Below are 23,469 nucleotides of genomic sequence, written 5' to 3' on the forward strand. Positions count from 1 at the left end.
GAGGATAAACCAACACAAGGCAAAGAAAATAACCAGAAATGTAAGCTGTGTGTGCCACAGCAGGATAAGACTGGGCTGGCCGGTGATCCATCTGGATCCCTCACCAGGAACCAGCAGCACACCGTCAGCTGAAAAGACTGGAGCCACCACATAAAGGCTGGTGCAGTCACCTGAAGATATCAAAAAAAACACCATATTTACCCATTGAGAGCAACATGAGGCTGAGGCCGCCGCAGGCTTTTCTCTGATGTGACAGCAACAATATGTCACATTTTGCAAGAATGGATATAAAATGAAAACAGAGACATTAAGGCAAGGTAAGCTCATTTGGGTGTCCCAGTGATAACCCTGCAGAGGGCATTTTTCATCTCGAGGGCGCAAACACTATGTTGCCATGGCAACTGGAGGCTGTTCCCACCATATGTTCCACTTCAGTGGAGGCGCACACAACCGAGGCTTGGCGGGCTGACAAAGTCTGCAAGGTGTTTCGGACAATATAAAGAGAATAAAAATGAAATTTTCATGATTCATTCCAATTGACATTTGTAGCAGCTGCAGCATTATTACCCAACAGTGCAACGTTAAAGCATTCACTCTTTTAATTTCATTGAAAATATTTTAATGAAGACATTTTACAATCTAACGTTCTTTGTTTTGCACCAGGTCTGCGTTACTCAGATTAAAAAAATATATATATACAGTGAGACAAAGCAGAGCGTGGCGGCAGCAGCAGTCCAGGTTTGGTGGGCGACTGGAGACAAAGAGAGCAGCCGCTAATAGCCGTCTCAGACGGGCTGCCTGGAGACAGACGCTCTGCAGCGTCGAGCAGGCAGACGGTGCGTTTCAGACAGTCCCTGCCTCCAGACAAGCCCCAGTCAGCCCAGACTTAAACAGCTTTCACGGCGCTGGAGGAGGGGAAAAATAATAGGAGGCCAAAATGGGCTCACAACATCAGACACCAAACACCTTTGGACGTCGCTGCAAAAGCTGAAAGCTCCCTACATCATCACCTGTAAACTACATATTTGGTCACAACAAATCATCTAGGATATGCTTTCAACTCCTGTTTGGAGCCCTAATTTACTTGCTTTACCACACACACAGCTCCATCCGCACATCACTACTTTCTTATCCCCCTATAAAGCGCCAGTCTCTTCCCCCTCGGCTTCATTACAGCTTTCGGGGTCGATTTGTGTGATGCATTACGGATTAAGAGATCCTAGACTTGTCTCTTAGACAGAAGGGGAAATAAAGCAGCCTCTTCCGCTGCTGTTGGCACACGGTGAGCAATGGAGAAGATTTGGGAGTCCTTAAAAAGCAATAATTTATCTACATTATACATTAGCTAATTTAGATCTTGGGTTATAAAGTTAAAAATATTAAAAAATAAAATGGTAGACATTTCTAATATATTCCACCAGCTCAAACAAAGTGCAGTTAACGTAGAAGGCCAGCAGAGGGAGCCATTGTGTTTTTCTACTGCTCAGGATTACATCATGAATGGCGCACAGGACAATAACAACCACAATTTTAATAATAAAAGACTGATTCCGGGTTCTTCAAACATGTGATGTGTTGAGCGGATGCAAAAGCTGGAGGAGCTTTACCAAGAAAAATAATCTTCACAGCTCCTCCATCTAATGGGGAAAAAAAAAATCCTCAACCTCAGAAAATGTGATCTGACAAGGAATCAAACTCTCTTGACTCTTGGTGTCGGTCACATAGACGGAAGGCAGGGGTCTTTCTGTCACTGATTTGATGTGAGGCGTTGCCTGTCTGTCCAAGCTGAAATCAGGTCCAATCAGCAACAACTCCCCCCCTCGGAAGCACGCCGACCCTTTGTCAAGAAATCCCCAATAGTCCCCAAAACAAAGGAGCTGCTGAGGGGGAACAAAGTGTCAGACTGAGATAATCTCTGGTGTGTAATACCTTATGGAGCCTAATCTGAGACGTCCGCCGCCAGCAGATGGCTCATTCAACAACATGAGGACAGACACAAGTCACATCAGCGCTGTGTGTGGCGGGAGGGGGAGGTGGTGGGGAGGTTGATGGAGTCACACACCTTCCATTTTGATGATGAGATGCCCGGTGCCTCCCCTTCCCCCTCTGAATGCAGACTTTCATTTGCGATCACATGATGAAATGGGAACAGAGCAAACCCACTGTGCGGGAAGATTGTCTGATTCATTATGCAACATTTATCCCTGCTCTGAAAATCCAGAACTCGGAAGGCTTCTCACTGAGGAGTCGAGGAGTTGAGAAGCCCGATGATGGACTCTTGTAACGGTGGACGGACCCACACACACACACACGCCTGTAAAAAACTTCACCACCACCACCTCACCCTGCAATCACCAGACGCCCTCCGAGCTCTTAAGAGGGACTCTTCTTATGCCATGAATCATTCATTTCTGTACAAGTGACTCCACGTTCCCCTCGCCTCAGCTCAGCTCCTCCGTGGGTCTGTGCTCCGCCGGGCAGCGGTGCGTCGGGGATATAAATAAAACACAGCAAAAGTGGAGCACTCTCCTCCCCCCCCCTCTCTCTCACTCTAATTCCACTTCTCCTCATTGCATCCAGCTGCAGACTTTTCTCTTTTTTTCACCGCCGCCCCTCCTCGCTCCCTGTGCCTGCACGCCGTGTTCCATTTCCACAGCAAAGCGAAAACATCACCCCACCACCTGCCTCCTCCTGGCGGCACACGTACTGTACTGTACTTGCGCTTTCCCTGCAGTCTCTCCTGAAACAATGTTGTGTTTCATCCATACATGCTGCACCGTGGCCACACACGTGCACGTGCGCCACTCGTCTTGGCTATTTGCATCAGCAAAGCAAACAACAACAACAACAGCAGCGATGTGCGCTTGGTTCTCACAGCACTGATTTCTCCTTCGTTAAAAAGGTAAGAAACCAGCAAGACATCACAATGGAATTAAAATGTTTTTCGGGCTTGTTTGGAGACGACAATGTCTCACAGGAAGGTTTGATCGTCAAATGGCTAAAACAGAAATCCCAAGCAGTCCTTAGTTTAACCAGCAGGTTAAAAGGTTTCTGCAGACTTAATTCATTTTGCACCTGTAACAAGCGTTTATGCTGCGCAGGAGGCCGCTTGGGAACCATGAATAAATGAAGAACTACACACAGCAGCCCAGAAGAAGCTTATGGAAGCAAGCTTGAGACCCTCGGCTTCTCATTTGAGGTCTTCCTCCGAACACCTCTGGAAGTGGAAATGTAAAACTCACATGTGTTCTTGGGAGAGACAGGGGGCCTGTCCTTGCTCCATGGACTCGTTGGCTCCCATCCTCGACTATCTCTCCGTCTCTCTCCCTCCCCGGCCCCCCCAGTCTGTTCCTGCTCCCCGGCCGTCCTCCACATCCACCTGCTCCGCGGCCCCAGAGCGCAAAAACACCTCCTTCCCCTGGCTGCCTCGGCTCTGGTTCCCTTGGGTGGAGGCGACGGGCAGCCCGTGTCAGAGGGAGCGAGCAGCGGCGGCCGGGCTCACGGCACTGCAGTGCAGAGGATGAGAGGGCACCGCTCGCATCGGGAGCCAGGCGGAAGATGATTCGGGCACTTTGACGTAAAGCACTCCTGGCCCCGGCGCCGACTGGGAATATTCCGGCGGCGAAATGGTGCAATGAAAAGGTCTCTTGACTGAATTGACAAGATGGGAGTAATAATCCGACTGGGGGAAAAACAAGGGTGACGCGATGGCCCCGTCCTCCTGCGAGTGTCTGAGGTGCCTGCTCTGTGCTCGGCGGCTGATACTGCTGCTTCCTCCTCCTCCCCCTTCTAGCCTCCACTCTCTCCCCGACGCCAACCCTTCTGTGCCTTTAAAAAGACAAGCAGCTTTTTTTTTTTTCCCCCACCTTCCCTCCCTCCCCCTCGGCAACCGCCACCGTGCAGGGGGGGTCTAACAATAGAGGAGCCTCAAAACCCACATTGATTAACAAGCATTTTTTTTTTTTTTTAAATCCTTTTCGCTCGTCGCCCCCACCCCCGCTGCAACCCTTCCCTCTCTGTCTCCTTTATCTCGGCTGTGAAAATAACATTTTTTTTTTTTCTTCCCCCTCCGACACGTCGTCGCACAATGGAAGCTTCCAGCAGCCAGCGTGGCCAGAGTGATGCTGGAGGTAAACAATGGAGCCCCTGAAAAAATGAGTCAGTGCGTGCTCGCGTGTGGGTGTGCGTGTGTATTTCCAATCCACGGCTCTATTTTCTTTCAATCAAGCATCAACAGCAACCACCATCCTACGAGCCTTGAACTGCACAACAAAGATTTTTGGAGAAATAAAAAGGGATGCACCACCTGAGAAGCCAAGGAAAGCTGACTACACATTATTACACCCATAAAATGAATGTCGACGACGGTCACGATGGTGTCTACTTTAATAAATGAGTAGGATCCCTCTGCTGCTTTCCCCGGCCAGCAGCCTGGGCTCGGAGATCTAATTTATAAGCACTCTCATCAAACCTGGAATCTCATTAGTGGCCAAAAGAGCATTAATCTATATCTTGAGGTGTCCTTCAGCTTTATTTTTGTGCACATCTTTATGAACTAACATGAGGAATTCCTGTTTCTCCTTCCTCCCCTACACCTGTTTACCAAAAGTCAAACAGCATCTTTCCCTGCTAAATTCAGTGAGACAAAGACAGGTCCACCAGTTCAGCACACCCGCATCCTACAGGACTGAAATCTGAGCAGGAACAGGTTCTACTATTTTCTCACTCATTGTTAAGAGGAGATGGGAAACTGATGCGTTGGAAAAGTGAGAAGAAATAAATCCATTGTGCGGCCAGGAGAAAATGGGCTAGCCAGAACCTTGCTACAATAGCAATTGCCGCCTGCGGCGTTTAAAGGGGCCGGTTTCACGTGTCGCACCTCTGCCCCCGTGCACTCAAGCGACCAAAACATAAAGGCACAAATCCCAGCATTCTCACACGACTGAGAAGGATAGCGTTTGCATGTCAACGTAAAGTCCATTAACTCATGTTCACAGAGAACATCAATGTGGGACTGGTCTCTGGTGGGCCTGATGGTCGATGCTACACGACCTGGGGGGCAAGTAAAACTGATGCCCACTCCCAACTCCCAACACTGAGCCCCGCTAAAACAAAAAACATTGATTTCCATTGCCATCCAGATCGCCGTGCATAGATTTATTCAGGGCATACAACACGTATGAACATGGATGAATGTAAAGGAAACCACTTTTGTCGTGTGCCACTTTAAGAGGCTGGCCTTGGATTGCAGAGTGTAGACTGAAGAAAACACAGAGATGAAAAATTCAACAAACTCAGGCGCTGGAAGGCGAAGCTGTGGCAGGTTTTTCTGAAAGATTCATAACAGCGGTCGAGGAGAATCAAGGACGATGTGATCCGTTTTGGTAGCCACCAAAGGAGATGTGGCTCTACTGTAATTGTAATGGTTGAAACTGGAGAAGTAATATGTAATCGGCTTAAAAACACCATAAAACTAGCCAAAGAACCCAGTCATCCATTGGGAGAAGTTATGCAAAAACATCATCGCCACTCTTAAAATACCTGAGATGCGTTCAGACACACTAGTTAATAATTCAGGGTTGAATAAGTCAAACATGACTAATAAATGGGCCACTAACTAAAGGCACCAACCCAAGATGTGTTTTGGGGAAATCCTGGTTTAAATACCTGGGACATGAAGCAACACAACGATTTGTGGCTTGTTTTTTCCATTTTGTCTTTATCTATTTAAAACCTAATGCTCCAAGGAGTCAGAGGCTAAATACACAGGTTGTGGTGTTGGAATACAGCAGCCCGGAAATGCAGTGCTTGCCACTGGAGAGTGTAAAAACAAACAAAAGTCAATCCATTGCTAATTGCAGAAATAATTAAATATATTACATGGACGAAATAGGGCACGGTTCAGATGTTCTGCAACATCAGATTTTGAGTGTAGCGTACACCTTCAAATGTGTATCCGAGTACAAAAAGAATGACTTTGTACAGCCATGATTCCATTAAGTTCACTGAGATGCCATAAATAATGAAACATCTGTACTCTAGCAGAACTGTTTTAAAATTCTGGACATGTCTGAGCAACAAAGCGCTATCAAATACATTATGTGATCTGTATTTTAACAAGAAAAGGCAGAGCAATATTTCCCTTCAGAAGTGATGCATAACGTGAATGAGCTTCATCTCACATTTTTGCAAGTGCAATACAGCGAACCTGCTGCAGCAGTCTGTGCAGAGGCCGACAAAGAAACATAAACACAGCAGTCCGTGAGGGGAAAACGCCCTCTGCTGGTTGTTGGCAGCAGTGCAACTTTTAAAGTGGCTGAGTCATTCGCTCCTCAGAAAAGCTTTTTAAAAAAAAAAAAATCGAGTGCCAAGCCCAGACCGACTGCACAGGAATGTTAGGTTTTATTAACCTGAAAGCTCTGCTGATGGCAAACAATAAGGAGGGTTTCAGACAGTCAGCATTAGTAATGAAGTGAATGAAGATCATTAAGCGGGTGCGTGAGTAATGTGCTGCACACACAGGACAGCTTTTATGGCTAAGAAAATTAAATAATGTCTGTGATGAGAAAAAGCTGTGCTAATTCTAAAAGAACACATTGATACCTTGATTATTCTTTTGTATTGAGCAAGACATAAGAAAGACACTGGATGTATGTGTGTGTGATGTTTATAAAGGAAGCACACAAAGTAATGTTCCAATGGAAATGTGCATGCCTGCTTTTCTCAGTGCCTTTGTTGCAGTAACTATGTATTTATATCATAACAAAAACTGAAAAAAACAGAACCAGCAAGGCAAGTTTCATTAAAGGTAACAGAATCTACAGCTCGCAAATGCAACGAAGCCTGTGATTATTCCTTCTTCTTTTTTTGCACTGTCATGGACGATATAAATTTGGTAGCCTGCCAGGCACCATCTTGCGAAAACGCACTTTGCTTTAAGGTAGCTCTTCACACACTATAATTGACAAGTCCTGTTTGGCAAGGCCAGCTTGCTCGCCAGTGTGCATATGTTCATAATGACGAAGGCGGCGAAAGAAAACGGTGCTGGAGGAGGTGAGATGGAGAAAAGCAACACAACAAACAAATGATCCAAACAAGGCTAATGTGCTCTCTGGGTCAAGATCTACAAAGTAAATCAGTGGGGCAGATGTCCAGTTAATGTGACCTCAGCTTGGGTTAGAAGGACACAGGCTACTTTTCATCAAGCAGGCTCAGGCTCAGTGCCAGCGCCGGTGCAAATCTATCGAGAGGTTGTGGACATTAAATGGTACATCTTCAAAAAGGCCAACCGGTGTGCACGTTCAATGGAATTCACTCAAAGGACGATTTAAAGCTCCAGTGTGTAAAATTTTTAAGGAAGCTCGCCTGACAGCGCGTTGTGTAACTAGGGCACTTCCTTAAAAAATGGTGGAGCAACATGGCAGCTAACTAGGAGCAACCTTTGCTCAATGTATATTTTTAGATATATGAAAACCATTATAAGGGTAGGAAAACCAAATTACTTTTATTCTACTGTGAGTATACACTTTTATTTTGGGCAATATGTGAGGCTTTTACCAATATAAAAATCATAAATTAAGCCACATTTTACACACTGGACCTTCAAAACAAACGTCTGTGGAGGCTGGGAAGAGTTCATACCTCAGAGCTGAAGGTACAGGAGGAGAGGAGGAGGCCGCAGGACGAGGAGGAGGAGGAGACAGAGGAGGAGGAATGTGGGGAGACACGGGAGGCGAGGTCGGTGCACCCTCGGGTGTGGGTCTCTCCGGGGGGGCAGTGGGAGGAAGTGTGGGGAACTCGGCGGCGGCGTCTGGCAGGTGAGGAGGGACGGAGGGCGGGAGGTGGTGCTCGGAGGTGGGGGGCAGGGGACAAGCGTGGACGGAGTCGGCCTTCTCCGCCTGCTCAGCGTGGGAGCGCCTGCAGTGGGAGGAGGAGGCAGAGGAACATCAACGGAGGCTCCGGCATGGCGATTACATGACAAAAAAAAAAAAAAAAACATCCACGGACGCACACTCTGCTCGCAGAACTTACCCTGTGGGAGAGAACAGTGGAGCACCGCACTCCGAGTCGACGCCTAAACCTAAGAGCGACTTAAAGAATAAAAGGCTCACTCCCACCATCCTAATGACCCTCCGCTCTTTAGACAAGTCGAAGCTGAACGCCAGACCCCATCCACGCGGCGGCAGTCCATGTTTCCGGTGTTTGCTGTCTGAGGGTGCGTCGCTCTGTCATCGTTGGCCACCTGGCCGACTGGATTTGGTCCTGATCCAGGCCTCGACTTATCAGGAGCGGTAGGCTCTCTAATCTGGCAGCCGCAGCGATAGACGCGTGTGCAGCTGTTCTCCACTTGGGGCCTCCTGCGCCTGCACTAAAAATACCCCAGCAGCCTCTTCTGCCAAGGAGGCCCTTTATTAGAGCACCATCAGTCCATAGCATTAACCTCAGCCTCTCAAACTGCAGTCGGGCTCTGTTTTATTCACACCTCTGTGGTAAATTCAAGACTTAATGAGATTTAATGAGGGCGTGTAGTTTTCCCAAAGTTAATAGTTTACGTGTGACGCGGGTCTGTTTCTTTTCATTCCAGTGTGAGTCCGGAATTCTCTAATTGATCCAAGATGGTGGAGAGAAATATGTTCCATATAATATAACATAATTCCACCTATTGTTGTTGTTTTTTTTTTTTTCTCATTCCTCTCGTTACAAAGACCCCAGTTAGTGACTTAACATCTCGCAGGCTTTCAGCTACACACGTCAGTGTCTGTGGTCAACTTGGCGCATGCAGCCTGGAAATAGAAAACGACCAAGCCACAACACAGCCAAGCTCACCATTGGCTTCCAAAGATACGACGGTGCAGGGAGAAAAATTCAATCGCGCAAATAGGGCCAGATGGAGCCTGACACTTAATGTATTTACAGCTACACTAACTTGAGCGTGGCGAGGCGACGAACGCAGTCAAGCGGCTGGAGAGTTCAAGTTTGGGCAGTTATGTTAGCATTAGAGGGCCAACGTAGCAGACGGAACCATAGAATTTTGCCTTTGCATTGTGCTCACTGTTGGCATTACACTTGGAGGCTGTCCAGCAGGGGTCTTTAAAAACATCATATCAATATTTTGGTGGTTCTGCAGTGCGCAGGCCAGGCTTTACTCAAGGCCACCTCATAAACACAATCCAAATTTTACAAGGCCAGCTTGGGAATACGTTCTAGTGTTTCCTCGGTCACATCTGCTCTCGCCTTTCAAGACTATTAAGAAAACATATGTGACCTCTCCTGTAAAGTATTAAAAGTCAACCACACACACACACACACACACACACACACACACACACACACACACACACACACACACACACACACACACACACACACACACACACAATGGTTACTGTAATCAATGGGAAACAGCTGGACACAAAAGACAAGCAAGTCCAGGCAGGGTGTCATAAACAGAAGAGGAAGAAGTTACTGCATGTGAGTCTGACTGTTTCAGTAAGTGCCGTCATGACGGGATGACCATATCTGTCCCGCAGCCAGGAGATGGCTCATTCTATCCAGTCACACACACACACACACACACACACACACACACACACACACACACACACACACACACACACACACACACACACACACACACACACAGTGAGTTGCAAATTGTATATTCTGCGAGAACACACTTCATAAACAATCCATAAATCCTCTCCAGCTGTCCAAGAGACTAAATGATTATTTGAGCGCAATTTATTTTAAATAAATAAATGGCAGACATGAGATTATCATCTTCACCTGTTCCGATGACGTCATAATGAAAGTACCATTGCCATGGCAACTAGTCTATTTGCAGTACAGTGTGGGCTAAAACACGTCCTACTTTTTTCCACCGTGAAAACGCGATCGATGTTCATCATCCCGTGTCTAAGACTCGACGGAAGAACTCAAGGTTTCTATCAGTGAAAAAAATTGTTTTTTGGGAAACCTTGTCAGGTTTTGAAAACAATATGTTATTGTGAGAGATGAACGGGCCGGCTGTCTCTGGTATAAAAAAAAAACAAAATGTGGACAGTGGACAAAACAATACTTCCACTTCTGTCACAACTTGCCACACTGTCAATCAGGCAGCATTGGCATCAAGTTCAGGATCAGAGTCAAACATGTTCTAACCTGTTGCCACTTTAATTTTTTTCCCTCTTGAACTTTGTTCCTTCCCGTCTTTGCTTTCTACGCCTTTGTTTGTCCACTCATCTTTCCCTCCCCTCTGCCCATCTGCTCATGGCATCAGAGGCAGAGTCTAATTAGCACACTTAGTTACCTTCTGACCATCTGCTGCGTCCACCTGGAGGAACTTAAACGCTCGTACGCTTACTACAGACACACACGCGCGCACAAACTCACAAAAAAAGAAAAAGAAAAGAGGAGCCGTTTCTTGTTAACATACCCGCGTGACTCCAGCCGCAGAGGAATCCATCACAGCTCTTCAGAAGTCGCCGTCGTGAGTGAATTGAATCCAAAACACACCAGCAGCTTGGAATCAGTCTCGGACCCTCTCTGCTCTTGCCTGTGACCCGGTGCTACACACTCACGCGGCTGCACATACTCGAGTCCCGGACTCTGGCTTTTGTTCCACTCTGTCTGGTTGGTGCGTATGACTTCAGTGGGGCAGGAGTGCCTGCCCAAATTCCTCCCACTTGCAGGCTTCAGTTCACAAAGCCGTGCAGACAGAGCGGGACTGACAGCTAGGACCGTCTCGGGGAAAGGGGCGGGGGTAATAACACATGTACACACACACACACATACACACACGCTTGCCCACGCATTTCTGGGTCTGCCACGCTTTTGCGAGTGTAACCTTATCCATGGATGAAACCTAAAGTGGAAACACTGCTGTCACTTCTGCCTTCTTCCTCCTGGTCTGAACAAATATTTGAGTCTCCTGCAGCAGTGATGGGACAAGTGTTGTGACTGACAGGCAGCAAGTGCTAGTCTGGCATGCGGGAACCTCGCTTTGGGTGTTTGGCGAACGTCAGGCGACACTGACAAAATAACAGACATTGTGGTGGAGGAGACTACGAGGTGGGCTGGGGGGAAATTTTCAGAGGTTCCGTAGTCTGCACATTTTTAAATTGGTTTATCTTGCACTTCAGTGGGGCACCCACACACTATAATTTTAAATACATAAAAAAAAAACATTATAATAATAATAAGAAGAAGAAGAAGAAGAAGAAGAAGAAGAAGAAATCTCTGTAATACTATTATGTTTCAAGAAACATACATTTAAAAGGTCTAGTTGAGAGGCCTTTGTGACATTGCAAATGTCTGGCATCCATAAGATCCATATTTGTCCTCAAAATATTCGAAAGTGTATCCCAGAATCACACTGCTTCACTTTAACATCACACATTGCGTGGAAACCTCACTGTGACATATTCAGGAAAAGAGTAAAATATGAGAGGTTGTCTCCAGATGAAATTCTTAAACAAATACTAAGAGCCAGTGTGGAGACCGAATTCCATCAAAAGTGGTTTCACTATGACCAATTGACTATTAATCTGCATAAAAAAGGGTTCATTACAATTTCCTCAAGCAGAACAAACCTTGTGCTTAAGCTTCTCCCTGTTACGCTACGTTAGCCGCAGTGAAGTCTGTTGGAATCCTCATTCTAATGGAAATGTTATGATAGCGTTATGAAGCCATCTTCTGTGGGCGCTCCAACACAAATCATTGTGAAGTCTGGTATTCTGTTGGGGAAGCCAGTCAGCCACAAAATTACCAGCCTCCTTCGAGGCTGTACTTATTAGAGGCAATAAAATAATCCCTAAATTGTAGTAGACTAAAGATCAAAAAGGCTTTTAAAAGGAGACAACAAATGGGGACAGTTCCTTGGCAGGCATCATGAAGTTGCGGGCAAATGATAGAACGTTTTTATTAGTTTTCTTCTGTGTTATTTTGGTTAAAAAAAATATAAAGATAAGTAAAAATAAAAACCAGATCTAAAGACAAACACTATTTATGCCACTCACCCGTTGTCCTGTTCTTCTGAAGCAGGATCCTGAATCGCCTCGGTCACCGTTGTTTCCTCTCTCAGCAGTTCCTCAGGCGGGATCTCTACAGGCGTCTCTGTGATTAGGTTCTTCACTGCTTCCTGGAGCTCTGGTGTTGCCTCTGAGGTCTCCAGTTCTTCATGCTTTGGTGGCTCTGGAAGTTGTTCTGTGATATTGGTTGGCTCCTGGAGCCAAGGTGGCTTCTCAACTGTTCCAAAAGAACTTACTTGGTTCTCTTCTGGTTCTGCAAGTTCCTCTGGAAGCTGTTCTTCTTTCTCGATTAGCTCAGAGAGCTCTATGCTATTTGTGTCCTTTTGGGGCTCTGCTATTGGACTCTGTGGTGGTTCTTGGTCGTACACAATCTGCTGTGCTTCCTCTGGAGGTTCTGCAGCGGTTCTGGGAGACTCAAACAGATCCACTGACTCCTTCACAACACTTTGTTGGATCCCTACAGCCTCCTCTACAGCTCGCTCAGGTGATTGGCTCTCCTGGGCACTCTTGCTCTCCTCAGTCGGAGTGAGAAACTCTTGTTGAGGAGACTCCAAAGATGGGAGGGGTCTAAAAAAAACAAAACAATGCAGGAACAGAAGGGATCGGGGGTGGGTTAGCGTTAGGTGAGTGACAAATGACAAATGCATGCATTTGCTCGTGATGGTGGTGGTCCCTGAGTGTGTGTGTGTGTGTGTGTGTGTGTGTGTGTGTGTGTGTGTGTGTGTGTGTGTGTGTGTGTGTGTGTGTGTGCTTGTGTGCGTGCTTGTGTGCGTGCTGCTTGATTGTTGTTGTGTTAAGCACTGTGAGAAAAGGCCCATTCTTGCCCTGAGGAACAGTGCCGATGTCACAGCTGATGTCATACTTTCAGTATAAAGGATTGTGTTGCTTCCATTCGGCCTGTACAAGCCACAGTCATCTGACACAAGCTGCGTTCAATACAAACGGCAGCTCTGTCCTGACTTCCTCATTCATATTCATTCCCTCTCTGTAATATCACCCCAAAGTCTTAAACATGGCACAACTAGATTGTTGGGATAAAAATTCTATTGGGGCATTTAACTACTGGAAAATTCAAGATATGTGTTAGAAATGTATTTTACATTGATTCTTCTGGGACCTGTAATTTCACGAAGCATATGATAAATGACAGCAGGTAGATGACAGTCGAATTCATGATGGAATACGGTAAGATCCATTCAATTTTAGATTTATACATTATATATTATGTATTTTAGAAACACCACAAGCCTTCACGTAGACATGTGGCAGTGCAGATTGCAAACATGTTATTTCATAACATCAAAAATAATGTATTCAGTGATGTTCCTGCTAATTTTAAGGACACTTTTCCTCTTTTCGTCACTGAAGTATTTGACTATTACAATTTAAGAAACATACTCTTACAACAAGAAGAAGGTAAACAACAAAAACTATGACATTGCAATTCTTAAGTAAGACAGCGTTAGAAATGAAGCACAACCCAGGATTTACCTTGAGCCATCCACAGTGTTCTCTTGTGTGCTCTGAGACTGGACTGCAGCATCCTTTAGAGCTTTTATCCAACTTGTACCTGCATCTTGGGCTACCGGACCAGGTGCAGGACTCTTTACCACATTAGATACTTCTGACATCTCTGCTGACGTCTTTACAGAGTCATCGAAAGAGTTGCAGGCTGAGGAATTTAAAAATGTCTTTCCCTGGAGTTCTGAGCAAACATCTCTAGTTTCAGCCACAATGTCTTTAGGTTTAGGCACTTGGGCGTAGGGCTTCTCTGTCAGAGTTGGTACTGTAGGAGGGGATGACGTCAAATCTTGCACATACTTTGATTGGACAACAGGCAAGGCTGCAGTGGCATCAGGGATTATTTTATCTGTTACATCCCAATTTTCCGCTACTTTAGAAGGGAAGTGACAGTCAGCTGTTTCAGGGCCGTGACGGGAGTCCCCACTTTCACAGAAGTCTGAAACCTTAATCGCTTCTAAACTACTGTCTTTTGGACTCCCACAAGGATTTACAACTTCCACTTTTACCCCCTTTATTGCTTTTATCTCATTTTGCCCCGACTCTAGGCTGCTAACTTTCTCTTTGACCAAAGCTGCTTTATCTTCCTTTGTGATCTCCCCTGCACCAAGGCCTTTTATGGCTGCCGTTTCTCCTTGGTCGCTTTGTAATGCTAAGGGTATATCTGTGCTTTGCAGCTCAAGAACCTCACACAGTGTGTGCAGAATTTCACACTTCTCAGATTCAGCACTGCTGCCTTCCACTGCCTTGGCAGCCCTGGAATCACTTTCCACACTTTTGGGATCTGGCAGAACACTAGAAATTTCTCTGTGAGTTTCCTGTGCCTGGTCTGTACTTGAAAAAGCTCCTTCATGAATGTCACGGCTATCTGTCTTGGCCGCTGATGTAACAGTGATTTCAAAAGGTGAAATCTCTTGTTGCTGTGACTCAGAGTTGACAGAGACACCTGTGTTCTTTGAGGTATCAGGCATTCCACCTTGGTCTTGACAGACAGTCACTATATTACTTTTTTGCTGACCTTTACCTCCCAGATCGCTTAAAAACTCTGAGTCTTGCTTTAAATCTAGAGCAGGACCAACCACCATTTCCTGTCTTGTATCACCTATGTGACAGCAACTCACTTCCTCCCCTATATCTGGTAACATAGGCTCATCTAATTGAGGTGGGGAGACAGCGGCGGAGTGCACCTCTGGTGCAGCCTGTGTTCCCTTTCCATCAACTTCCTCCTGACCCATCACTTGTTCCTTGCCACTGCTGTTATCAGCTGTTAAGTTATCACTGCCTCCTGACTGACATACACTCCCGACAGCGTGTTCCCCTGCGTCCGCGACCGTTTTCATTCCAGTAAATGTTTCCTGGATCTGACTGACCTGATTTTTTGTCCCTTCTCTCTCTTCCAAACAGCCACCTGGCGACACCTCAAGTGGATGACTGGAACTCAGACACTGTTGCTGTTGATTCTGTTGCCGAGCAAAATAATTTGGATCTTGTGCAGACAGCGATTGGCCAGGAGCTGCACTCTGTGCCGTGTCCCTGTCAGTGCTGCACTCCACTGTTGCTGAGTGAATTTTGTGCAAACCCGGGCGATAAACAGTTGGAGATTCACTGCCAAACTCTGCTTCGGAACTTTGTAAGTTGTTGGGTAGCATTGTTTTTCTGTCCAGAGATATCGCACAAGCCTCTCCTTGCATCTTAGATACAACACTGTCCTTTATTGGTGATTCAGTGTCTTGAAGTTGATGTGCTGGCTGCAGCTCTCCGATTTCCTCCATAGCATCTTTATCTGGACCATTAGCCTGTTGCGATGTAGCAGTCGTCCCTTCAATCTGTTGCTTACCGTCTGTTTCCTTTTGATTACCCACTGCTGGATCTTGGACTTGATCCTTTTGCTCTTTTAAAGGGACGTCTCTCTCCTCTGTTTGCCGTTCCTCTTTGACGCATTCTCTGTTTTCATCACAAACCTTTCTGGAAGGCAGCTCTGAGCTGAGTGGGCAGATGCAATTTACTAGGTTATCCGTAGTGGCTGATTCACAAATAACATGTTTAATTCCATCACAGTCTGACTCAGTTGGAGTCTGAGAAATGACATCATCCAGTCGAGTTATCATCATTGCCATCACTGCACCAGGAGACGGTTCTTCCTCTTGTGGAAATGGAATCTTGATGTCATCCTTCAGAGAATTATCACCTGTAGCAACTGTGTCTATAACATATTCCTTTTCTAGAAAATTCTGGTAACCTTCCAGACTGACGCCACTGTGCTTAATATTCTGCTTTGTCATTTCCTTGTCTTGCTTACCCTGCACTTCAATGCTGCCACTGTGTGCACCGCGGCCATCAGTCTGCTCCGGAAGAGAGACATCAGAGTCAGTAATGAACTCTAAATGACTTAACATTGGTTGAGGAGACAAAGGCACAGAAGTCAAATTAGTGGCGTATTGCTCAATAACAGGAGCTGGCTGATCAAGGGCAATGTCTTCTAAATTGGATTCGTCCTTGGTCAAATTAGAAGAATTAAATGCACCTTTTGTTGCATCTGCATTTCCGCAAAGAGGCAGCTCATCTGTTTGTGTCGCAGGCTGACGACTCGGGTCGCTGGGCTTTGAAGGAGGAGGGGCTGTGCAGGTCGGGGTCACAGTCAGAGGCTCTGGAACGCAGTCACAATCAGTAACAAGGGGTTCACTGGGTTTCTCAGTGATGACATCATTTAAATCACTAGGTGGAAGCTGAGTGCAGGGGGTGAGCAGTTGCTTGATGTCTTGTTTCCCTTCATGAACATCGGTAGCATCCGTTGCTAAAAGTGAAACCAGCTGCTTAGATAGAGCATCTGCCACTTCATCCTTCATACTGTCCTTCTCTCTTTCAGTCTCTTTTGCTTTTTCTGGGACGTGGTCAACAGTGTCAGAACTTTGTAAAACAACAACATATTTTTCATCAGCATTCTGTTGCTCCTCCTTGACCGGACCCTGACAGTGATTCAATGAGGCCTCGTTCACAAACTTTAAATCCACACTATCCACAGTTATGTTAGACAACTGATCTGGATGGAAGTTTTTATTGGCCTCTTGAGTCCCTGCATCTCCTTCATCCAACTGGGAGTCTTTTTGCAGCAGGGTTAAGTACACCGAGCTGTGTGTTGCTGATTCATCCTTTGCAGACGGAGCAGCGGTGAGGTCTGCTGGCTTCTTTGCGTTCAGGTATATTGGGAAGGTATAGCTCTCTTCGACAACAGGATAGTGCAAATTCTCATGCACAGTCAATGGAGGAATAGAAGCACAGTCCAAAGTCAGCCCTGCCATCTTCTTAAGACTAACGACAGTGCCACCCTCCTGTTTCACAGTGTCTGCAAAGCGAACTTTGTTGTTGCTGCGGCCACCACTTTTACATACATGCAAACCCACCTCAGAGATTGCAGAGCTCCTACTAATAACCTGGGTTTGCGCTTGAGTCTCGGATGCAGCGTCTATCGTCCCAGCTTCTGTTGTGCTACTTTCAGATCGGACCTGTTGATCGCTGCTCGCCTGTCTATTGACTGGTACTTGCTGCGAGGCGGTCGGAGGCAAGAAGACTTGGCCGTCCTCTCTCTCTGTCCCAGCGGCCGCTCCCTCCTCGGATAAGCCTTCCGATGACGGTCCTTCTTCTGAAATCGCGTCAGATTTGAGTGCAGTCGCTACCCCTTCCTTTGCATTGCTGGAGCTCTGTTCGAGGTAAGTGAGGCGAGGAGAGACTGCTGCTGCCGCTGCACGCTGCTCCTGGCAAGGCTGAGAGAGACGGTCCCTTTTAGCGGCAAGGCACTCTGCGATGGCAGGAACGGGCTCGCTCGCGCACTGTGGCTCCGGCGGTGACTCGGCAACATTTGAGGGCAGACACGTCTCTGTCTCGGCTGATGACACCCCGTGAGGAGAGCCTTCCGGCTGGCCCAATGGTCTCTGCTCTAACGTTCGCCCTCCTTTCTTTTCTATCCTCTCCCCTCCTCCTTCTACTCCTCCTCCTCCTGCTGCTGCTGCTCGCTCCGATCCCACGGCACCTTGGTCCTCGCAATCAAAACCAGTGAGTGCCCCACAGGGAGACGCATCAGTAAAAGCTTCGAGACGGAGTTGCTCCTTTTCTCTGGCTCCCTCTTCAGTGCAAGGCTCTGTGTCTTCTCCGCAAACACTCGTCTCTCCCAGAGCCTTCGTTTCACTCTCAACTGAGTTGTTTGGCATTTCGCTGCTGTAGCCTTCCTCTGTCACAACGTGTCCGGCTGCGGCCGAGAATGCAAGTGTGCAATTTTCCCGTGAAGGGATTAATGAGAGGCTGTGCAGAAGTCCCCCCGTTCGCCCGTCTGCGTAGCCGAGGCGTTTATCTGGAACTCGTAAATCTGCCTCCTCACTCTCTCCACCAGCTTCAGTGGCCACTCTCTCCCGTGAATCACACCTCGCACTTTCTCCGCTTCCCTCGCTTTCTATCACTTCTGGTGCCGTGGGTGTATGCGCTGGTAGCGCAGCAACCGCTACGAAAGCCTGTTCAAGGGCAACCTCCACGCCACTCTCTCCCACACAAATTCGGCTGTTGGAGAGGGGGCCCTGTTTTTCCTCTGAAAGCGCCGCTTCTCCTGGAGTAACCGCAGCCTTGTGCCTTTGGACATCTGGCCTGTTGTCAGCAGAGACAGATGGCCCCGGAGTTTGGACATAAGTCACGGCTGTACTTGCGCTGATGTCAGTGGCCGCAGGTACATGTTGTTCTTTTCGTGGGCTCTCTGCTGAGCACCGATTCATCCCACATAAGCTAGCTGACATGTTGTGGTCAACTGCCTGATCTGGGGTCTGTAATGAAGCCTGACCGGATGTAGGTGAACAGGCAGAATGAGTAAGATGATCCGGCCTGGTGGCTGGGGAGGACAGTGGGGTGCTGAAGACAGGCTCTTCCAACCCACTCACAATGCCCGAGTCCGACTCTTTCTGTGATTGTATATTTTCCACAAAATCCGAGTGTTTTCCAGCATGTTCGACTAAAGAAGGCTGTAAATTATTTTCAGATGGTGCTGCTGCTTCTAGTTCTTGCTGTTTAATGTCTCTGTTGTTTTCTGGCTTTTTCTTTCTCCTTTTCTTCTTCTTTCCTTTTGTCTTTCCTTCTCGGCAGGTCTCAATTTCTAAGTCATTCACTAAATTCCTCTGCGTGTCTGTTTTTGACACTTGTGCCTCCTCATTTAAACTGTGAACTTCCTTTTGCATTTCTGATGAAGCAATAGCATCCTTTGAATGAAGATTGCCGCCGCCCAGAAGTCCTTGACTTAAATTGCCAGTCGTGACAGTCTCAACAGCAAAAACAGTACTGGCATCATCACCAAGACTTTCCAACATTGACTCTATCCCTGTTTCTACTGTGACGCCTTCCTCCTTCATCACCGTTTCACAATCTGAAATTCCTTTTTTATCATAGCCTTTATTAAAATCTACACCCTCTTCATCATCTCTCTGATTTGTCAGTAGAAAGTCTCCTTGGGTTTCTTTAAAAGACGCTGTTTTGTTTAACTGTGTTGGCAGAGGTAGATCTTTCTGCTTCTCTGTTTCCTCCTCTGCTTTTCCCTCTGAAAACTGATCGATATTTTCAGTTCTATGTATTTCTGTCTTCAAGTCCCGTGCCCTAGCGTTACTGACAGTGCCCAGTATGTAATCCCTGAAACTAAACACAACTACACCCCTCGGAGTGTTTTCAGCCTCACTGTTTCCATTTGCACTGTTGTTTCCAAGGCTCCTGCTGCTATGCTCTGGCCGGTCTACGATTGGAGGCAATGACGATGACTCATTAGTCTTATTAACCATCGCAGCTCCAGTTTTCTCTTGTACGTTGTTAACTGTTTGGGGTGCCAGCACTCCCAGTGAGGCCATTTGCTCTTCACATTCCTGAAAAGCCTCTTCCAGTTCCCGATCTAAGAGTTCAGACAGGGGCGGGGTCAGGGTTCGGGCATCTGGGCAAGGTGTGGCAGCGGGCCGAGCCGAGGGCCGGATGTCTGTGAGAACTGGGTCGCTGTCATGAGGCCTGGGACGAGGGTAGGGTGACAGAGTTAAGAATCTGGGCTGGCAGTGAGACAGCTGGTCATTCCACGATGCCACAAACCGGTGCTACTGACACAGCAGAGGCACATGCACTCACTGCACGGCAAACAGCGCACACACACAACTGTGCTCAAGATGTTTATTTTGAAGTGTGCACTCCTCTGAAGAAATAACAGCTGCTCTCCAAAGCACATGCAGGTTTGCACATGCACGAAGCACAAATTATGCATTTTTATGTTCAGCGCACCGAAATGGAGTCCAGAAACAAGCCTTCACACATGATCGGTTCATGGCTAGCTTTAGGAATATTGATGGTGGTGGCAAACTGGGAGAAAAACAAGTATTAAATTCAGCCATACGTATCTAAACTTTAAACGCTTGCACTGAGCAATGATGTCAACTGTTATGACAAACAAACTAGGACATTTTTTTTTTAATTTTAAAGGCTCACTGTTAATGCAAAGGATAACTAATGTCAGACTGTGAATATAAGAGCTACGCAGACAGTTCTGCACGGGCAATGACGGCCTATTATCATTCCAAACAAAAGGGAAGGTAATAAGTCATCATTTTGACAACTACAATGAAGCCTTCTTGCATTTCTGCCCTTTAAACGACACAGCTTGCATAACAGGTTGATGTCTTTTACAAGTATGCTTGCTCTGGGCCAACTTTGTTATCACAGCACTTGTCACAGCTAAACCATTAACCAGAAGTACAGTGACATGGGCGGGGCCAGACACGTCAATAATACCCAAATGTCACAGAGCAAAAACCACCATGGCTTGTTTTACTGAAGGGAGGGAAGAGAAGTTTGCCACCCGTAAACCAAATCAACCAGTCAATCACAGCTAGGGCAAAAAATACAGCATTTTCTAGTGTCTTCGTGACATCACAAAATAGTTTGTTTCTCAATAAATCATTGTGGAAATGAATCCAAGCTAATCCTTGCATTCTTATTGCGAATATACTTGCTTATTTGTCTTTATCTCTTTTATCACATTCAAATAAGCAATAAGGTCTTACAGATACATTTCAGTCTACAAATTATGGCAAATACGCATCATTTCTTTCATGATGTGTCATTTGCTGATTTTGCACAACACCATCTAAATCACCTGGCACTCCCTACTGAAGGGCAGAGCAGATAAACACTCAACTGTCGGCATGTAACAAGCTCTGGCCTGCCACATCTACCTGAGGGGGAGGTAGTATTTAAGAGTGTATTCAAGGGAAAAGCAAAAGTACTATCACACACACACAAGGTATTCACACTTGGATGCCGTTACTGTCATTGGATACAATTTTAAGAATACGATAAATGAAATGCAGTTAGCATCTACATTTAGGCAAGAACAGAATGCCAGGTACTAGACTAAGACAATCTGCACATGGGTCACACAGGTATTTAAACAGCCACACACACCAAAAGCCAAGTCTGACCTTTTCAAAACACAACAAGCCTGATCACTCTTGAGTATAAGTTAGCCTGTTTTGCTGCTCTTTTTTTGTTCACTCCATGCTTCCTGATTCTACTCTTTATCGTGTCAGCAGACATCCCATAATCCAAGTCCACGTGGTACCTTGTATTTAAAACCAGAGGTCGACTGGCTTCCGTGTGATGCTGCAGACCCGCCAGCAGGGGGTTCACCTCCTCACATTTCCTTTCGCTTGAACTTGTATGAGTTCTGCCAGCAAACCCGCATCACACATGGGGACAGATGCTTAGAAACACACTCACATGTGCAGCCAATCATTATCACATCAATCGCATAGAAGAGCACACAGTAATATAAATGTGATCCCTTACAGCTTCCAAAATCTGCAAGTACTTCAATTCCTTGAGTGCAGTTGATGAGACATTCTGGTTAAACTTAGGAAGCTCAAAATTAATATACTGGCATTATGGAGTTTTTGTCCATATTTCTCTGTGATGTGAAAAAATGGACAGACAATAAAGGTCTGTGAGAGACGGAAACACATTATGTGTGGATTCACTTCATCAGAACTGTCTGGGTGTATTCATGCTGTTTTCCCTAATGATTTATGCAGAGACGGAAATGTCGTCACTTTTTCCCGGCTGAGTCTGGCCCACTTTAAACCACCGAGGAAGACATAATGAGCTGACGAAAAGGCCACAGACTCATTTGAGTCTCATGGCTCATGCAGGGCACTCACAATATAAAGCTTGTTGTGAAAATTGGTGAGTGATCGATTATGTAACAAGCACATAAAAGAGCACAGTCAAGGACTACTTAGTCTGTAATTTCAAGCTAAAATAATTAAATCTTTCTTTTAATTTAATATATGTATTCATATCAGCAGGCTTATTATTAATTACAATACCCAGTAAACATTTGTTGCTTTTTGCTGATAGTTGAGGGGTTTCAAATTAGTCTATTTACGTTTACGTGGTCCTCATGACTACTGTCTGAATTTTGATAAGTATAACCATACTGCTGTATTCTTATGTGGCCAAGTGTATGTTTATTCTTTTCTATTTGTTATACAGATGGACACCTACTGCTTATGGTAACTTGTTTGACTTTGCATCCTAAACATGAAACTTGGATTTATTTTTTTAAGTATTTGACATCCGCCAGTATCACTAGCGACAAAGACTGAAACTTTAGAATTCAATGGAACTCATTGGGTGCTGTGCAAAGGGTTAATTACTACTTCCTGCATTGTTTTCTTGGTGTGTGCACATGTGCGTGTGTGTGTGTGCGTGTGTGTGTGCGCGCCTCCAATTCCTTTAACTTACCTCAGCGACGACTCCCAGATGTTGAGCTCGCTGCTGAAGTCAAGGCTGGGCAGAAGGTCGTGAGGGAACTCGAGCTCCTCCTTGTCCTCGAGGTCTCCAGCTGCGCTCAGGCTCTCCTCCACTCCAGCGATGACCGGGATGTCTGGGAGGACCGGGTGGGACAGCAGACTCAGCTGGCTGGTGGTGGCCTCGGCCAGCAGTGCCCTGTCGTCCCTCTGGGTCAAACTCTCCGCTCGTGCTTCAGCCTGTGGGACGAACACATGCGCAGGTTCTGAACAACTCGCCGGAGTGTCTGCAGCGCTCGACATGATTGAGTCTTTAGTAAAGCATGTTGCAGGACAAGATGGGAAGAACTGATTCCCACAGCCAGTGACAAGTGAGCAAAAGTACCCGCCCATGTTGGTAGTAATATGTAAGGTGGTATTTGAACAGCCATTCAGTGACGAGCAAAGAGTGCCCTTTCAACAATTTGTCTTCGTCTCACAACTGGTTTAACCTATTAACAATCGAAATAAGATTGTCACCACAGAATTACAACAAGGGCTGTCTCAGGGTTGAATTCAAATGCTGCACACAACCAAAGAGAAAAGCACACATTTTAGTCAGTGGAGTTTAAAACAGTCTAAAAAAAATGAATGAGGAAGCTTACTGACAAAATTAAAAAAACATTTGATCCTCATGTGAGTAATTATAGATAAACCCGTTCTGCAGGACTGATGGAGTCAAGAATAACTCGTCAGGTTAATCATCATAAAAAGTGGCCTGCAAAACATTTTATGTCTCTCGTTTATCATAGTTTTTTTTTTTAAAAAAAGTATGTAGTAGTGTAAATTTTACAAGCAATCACTTTCTAGAAGAAAAACATTTCAAATTCGAACTAATTGGCAAGAGAAGCTGTGGAAGTAGTGGACCTTTTCATCGGTAAGCGCAAGCGCACAGCACAAGAGTGCAGCATCGTGATGCAGTCAGTCAGACAGAGTGTCCTCTGTTTACAGTGGGTATGTTTCCCTTCCAGTCGGGTGTAGGCCATGCACGTGAGGGCAAAGTTGCAAACAAATGTCAAAGTACAACATGCAGCCTCACAAGAGTGAGGAGATAAACGCGCACACAAGATGTT

General features: G+C 46.1%; 1 protein-coding gene across 12 annotated transcripts in view; it reads right to left on the reverse strand.

Annotated features, from left to right (window-relative positions):
- The window catches only part of tacc2 (transforming, acidic coiled-coil containing protein 2), a 44,205-nt gene that overhangs the window by 13,902 nt on the left and 6,834 nt on the right, over positions 1-23,469 (reverse strand). For 3 of the 12 annotated variants that reach the window (XM_076018862.1, XM_076018865.1, XM_076018861.1), the window contains exons 1-3: positions 13,521-18,784; positions 12,018-12,596; positions 7,642-7,917 (exon numbers count right to left, since the gene is read on the reverse strand). In XM_076018862.1, coding sequence (XP_075874977.1) covers positions 7,642-7,917; positions 12,018-12,596; positions 13,521-18,763 — 6,098 coding nt within the window. In that variant the 5' untranslated portion in view covers positions 18,764-18,784. Of the gene's footprint in view, positions 1-3,242; positions 3,774-7,641; positions 7,918-12,017; positions 12,597-13,520; positions 18,785-22,352; positions 22,598-23,469 lie in introns of those variants that run through there. The other 9 variants (XM_076018868.1, XM_076018864.1, XM_076018863.1 and 6 more) reach the window with 5 other exon arrangements.

The sequence above is a fragment of the Nelusetta ayraudi genome, unplaced genomic scaffold (assembly GCF_046127955.1).
Source record: "Nelusetta ayraudi isolate G7.1 ecotype Tasmania unplaced genomic scaffold, CSIRO-AGI_Nayr_v1 ptg000008l, whole genome shotgun sequence".
Classification (NCBI taxonomy): domain Eukaryota; kingdom Metazoa; phylum Chordata; class Actinopteri; order Tetraodontiformes; family Monacanthidae; genus Nelusetta; species Nelusetta ayraudi.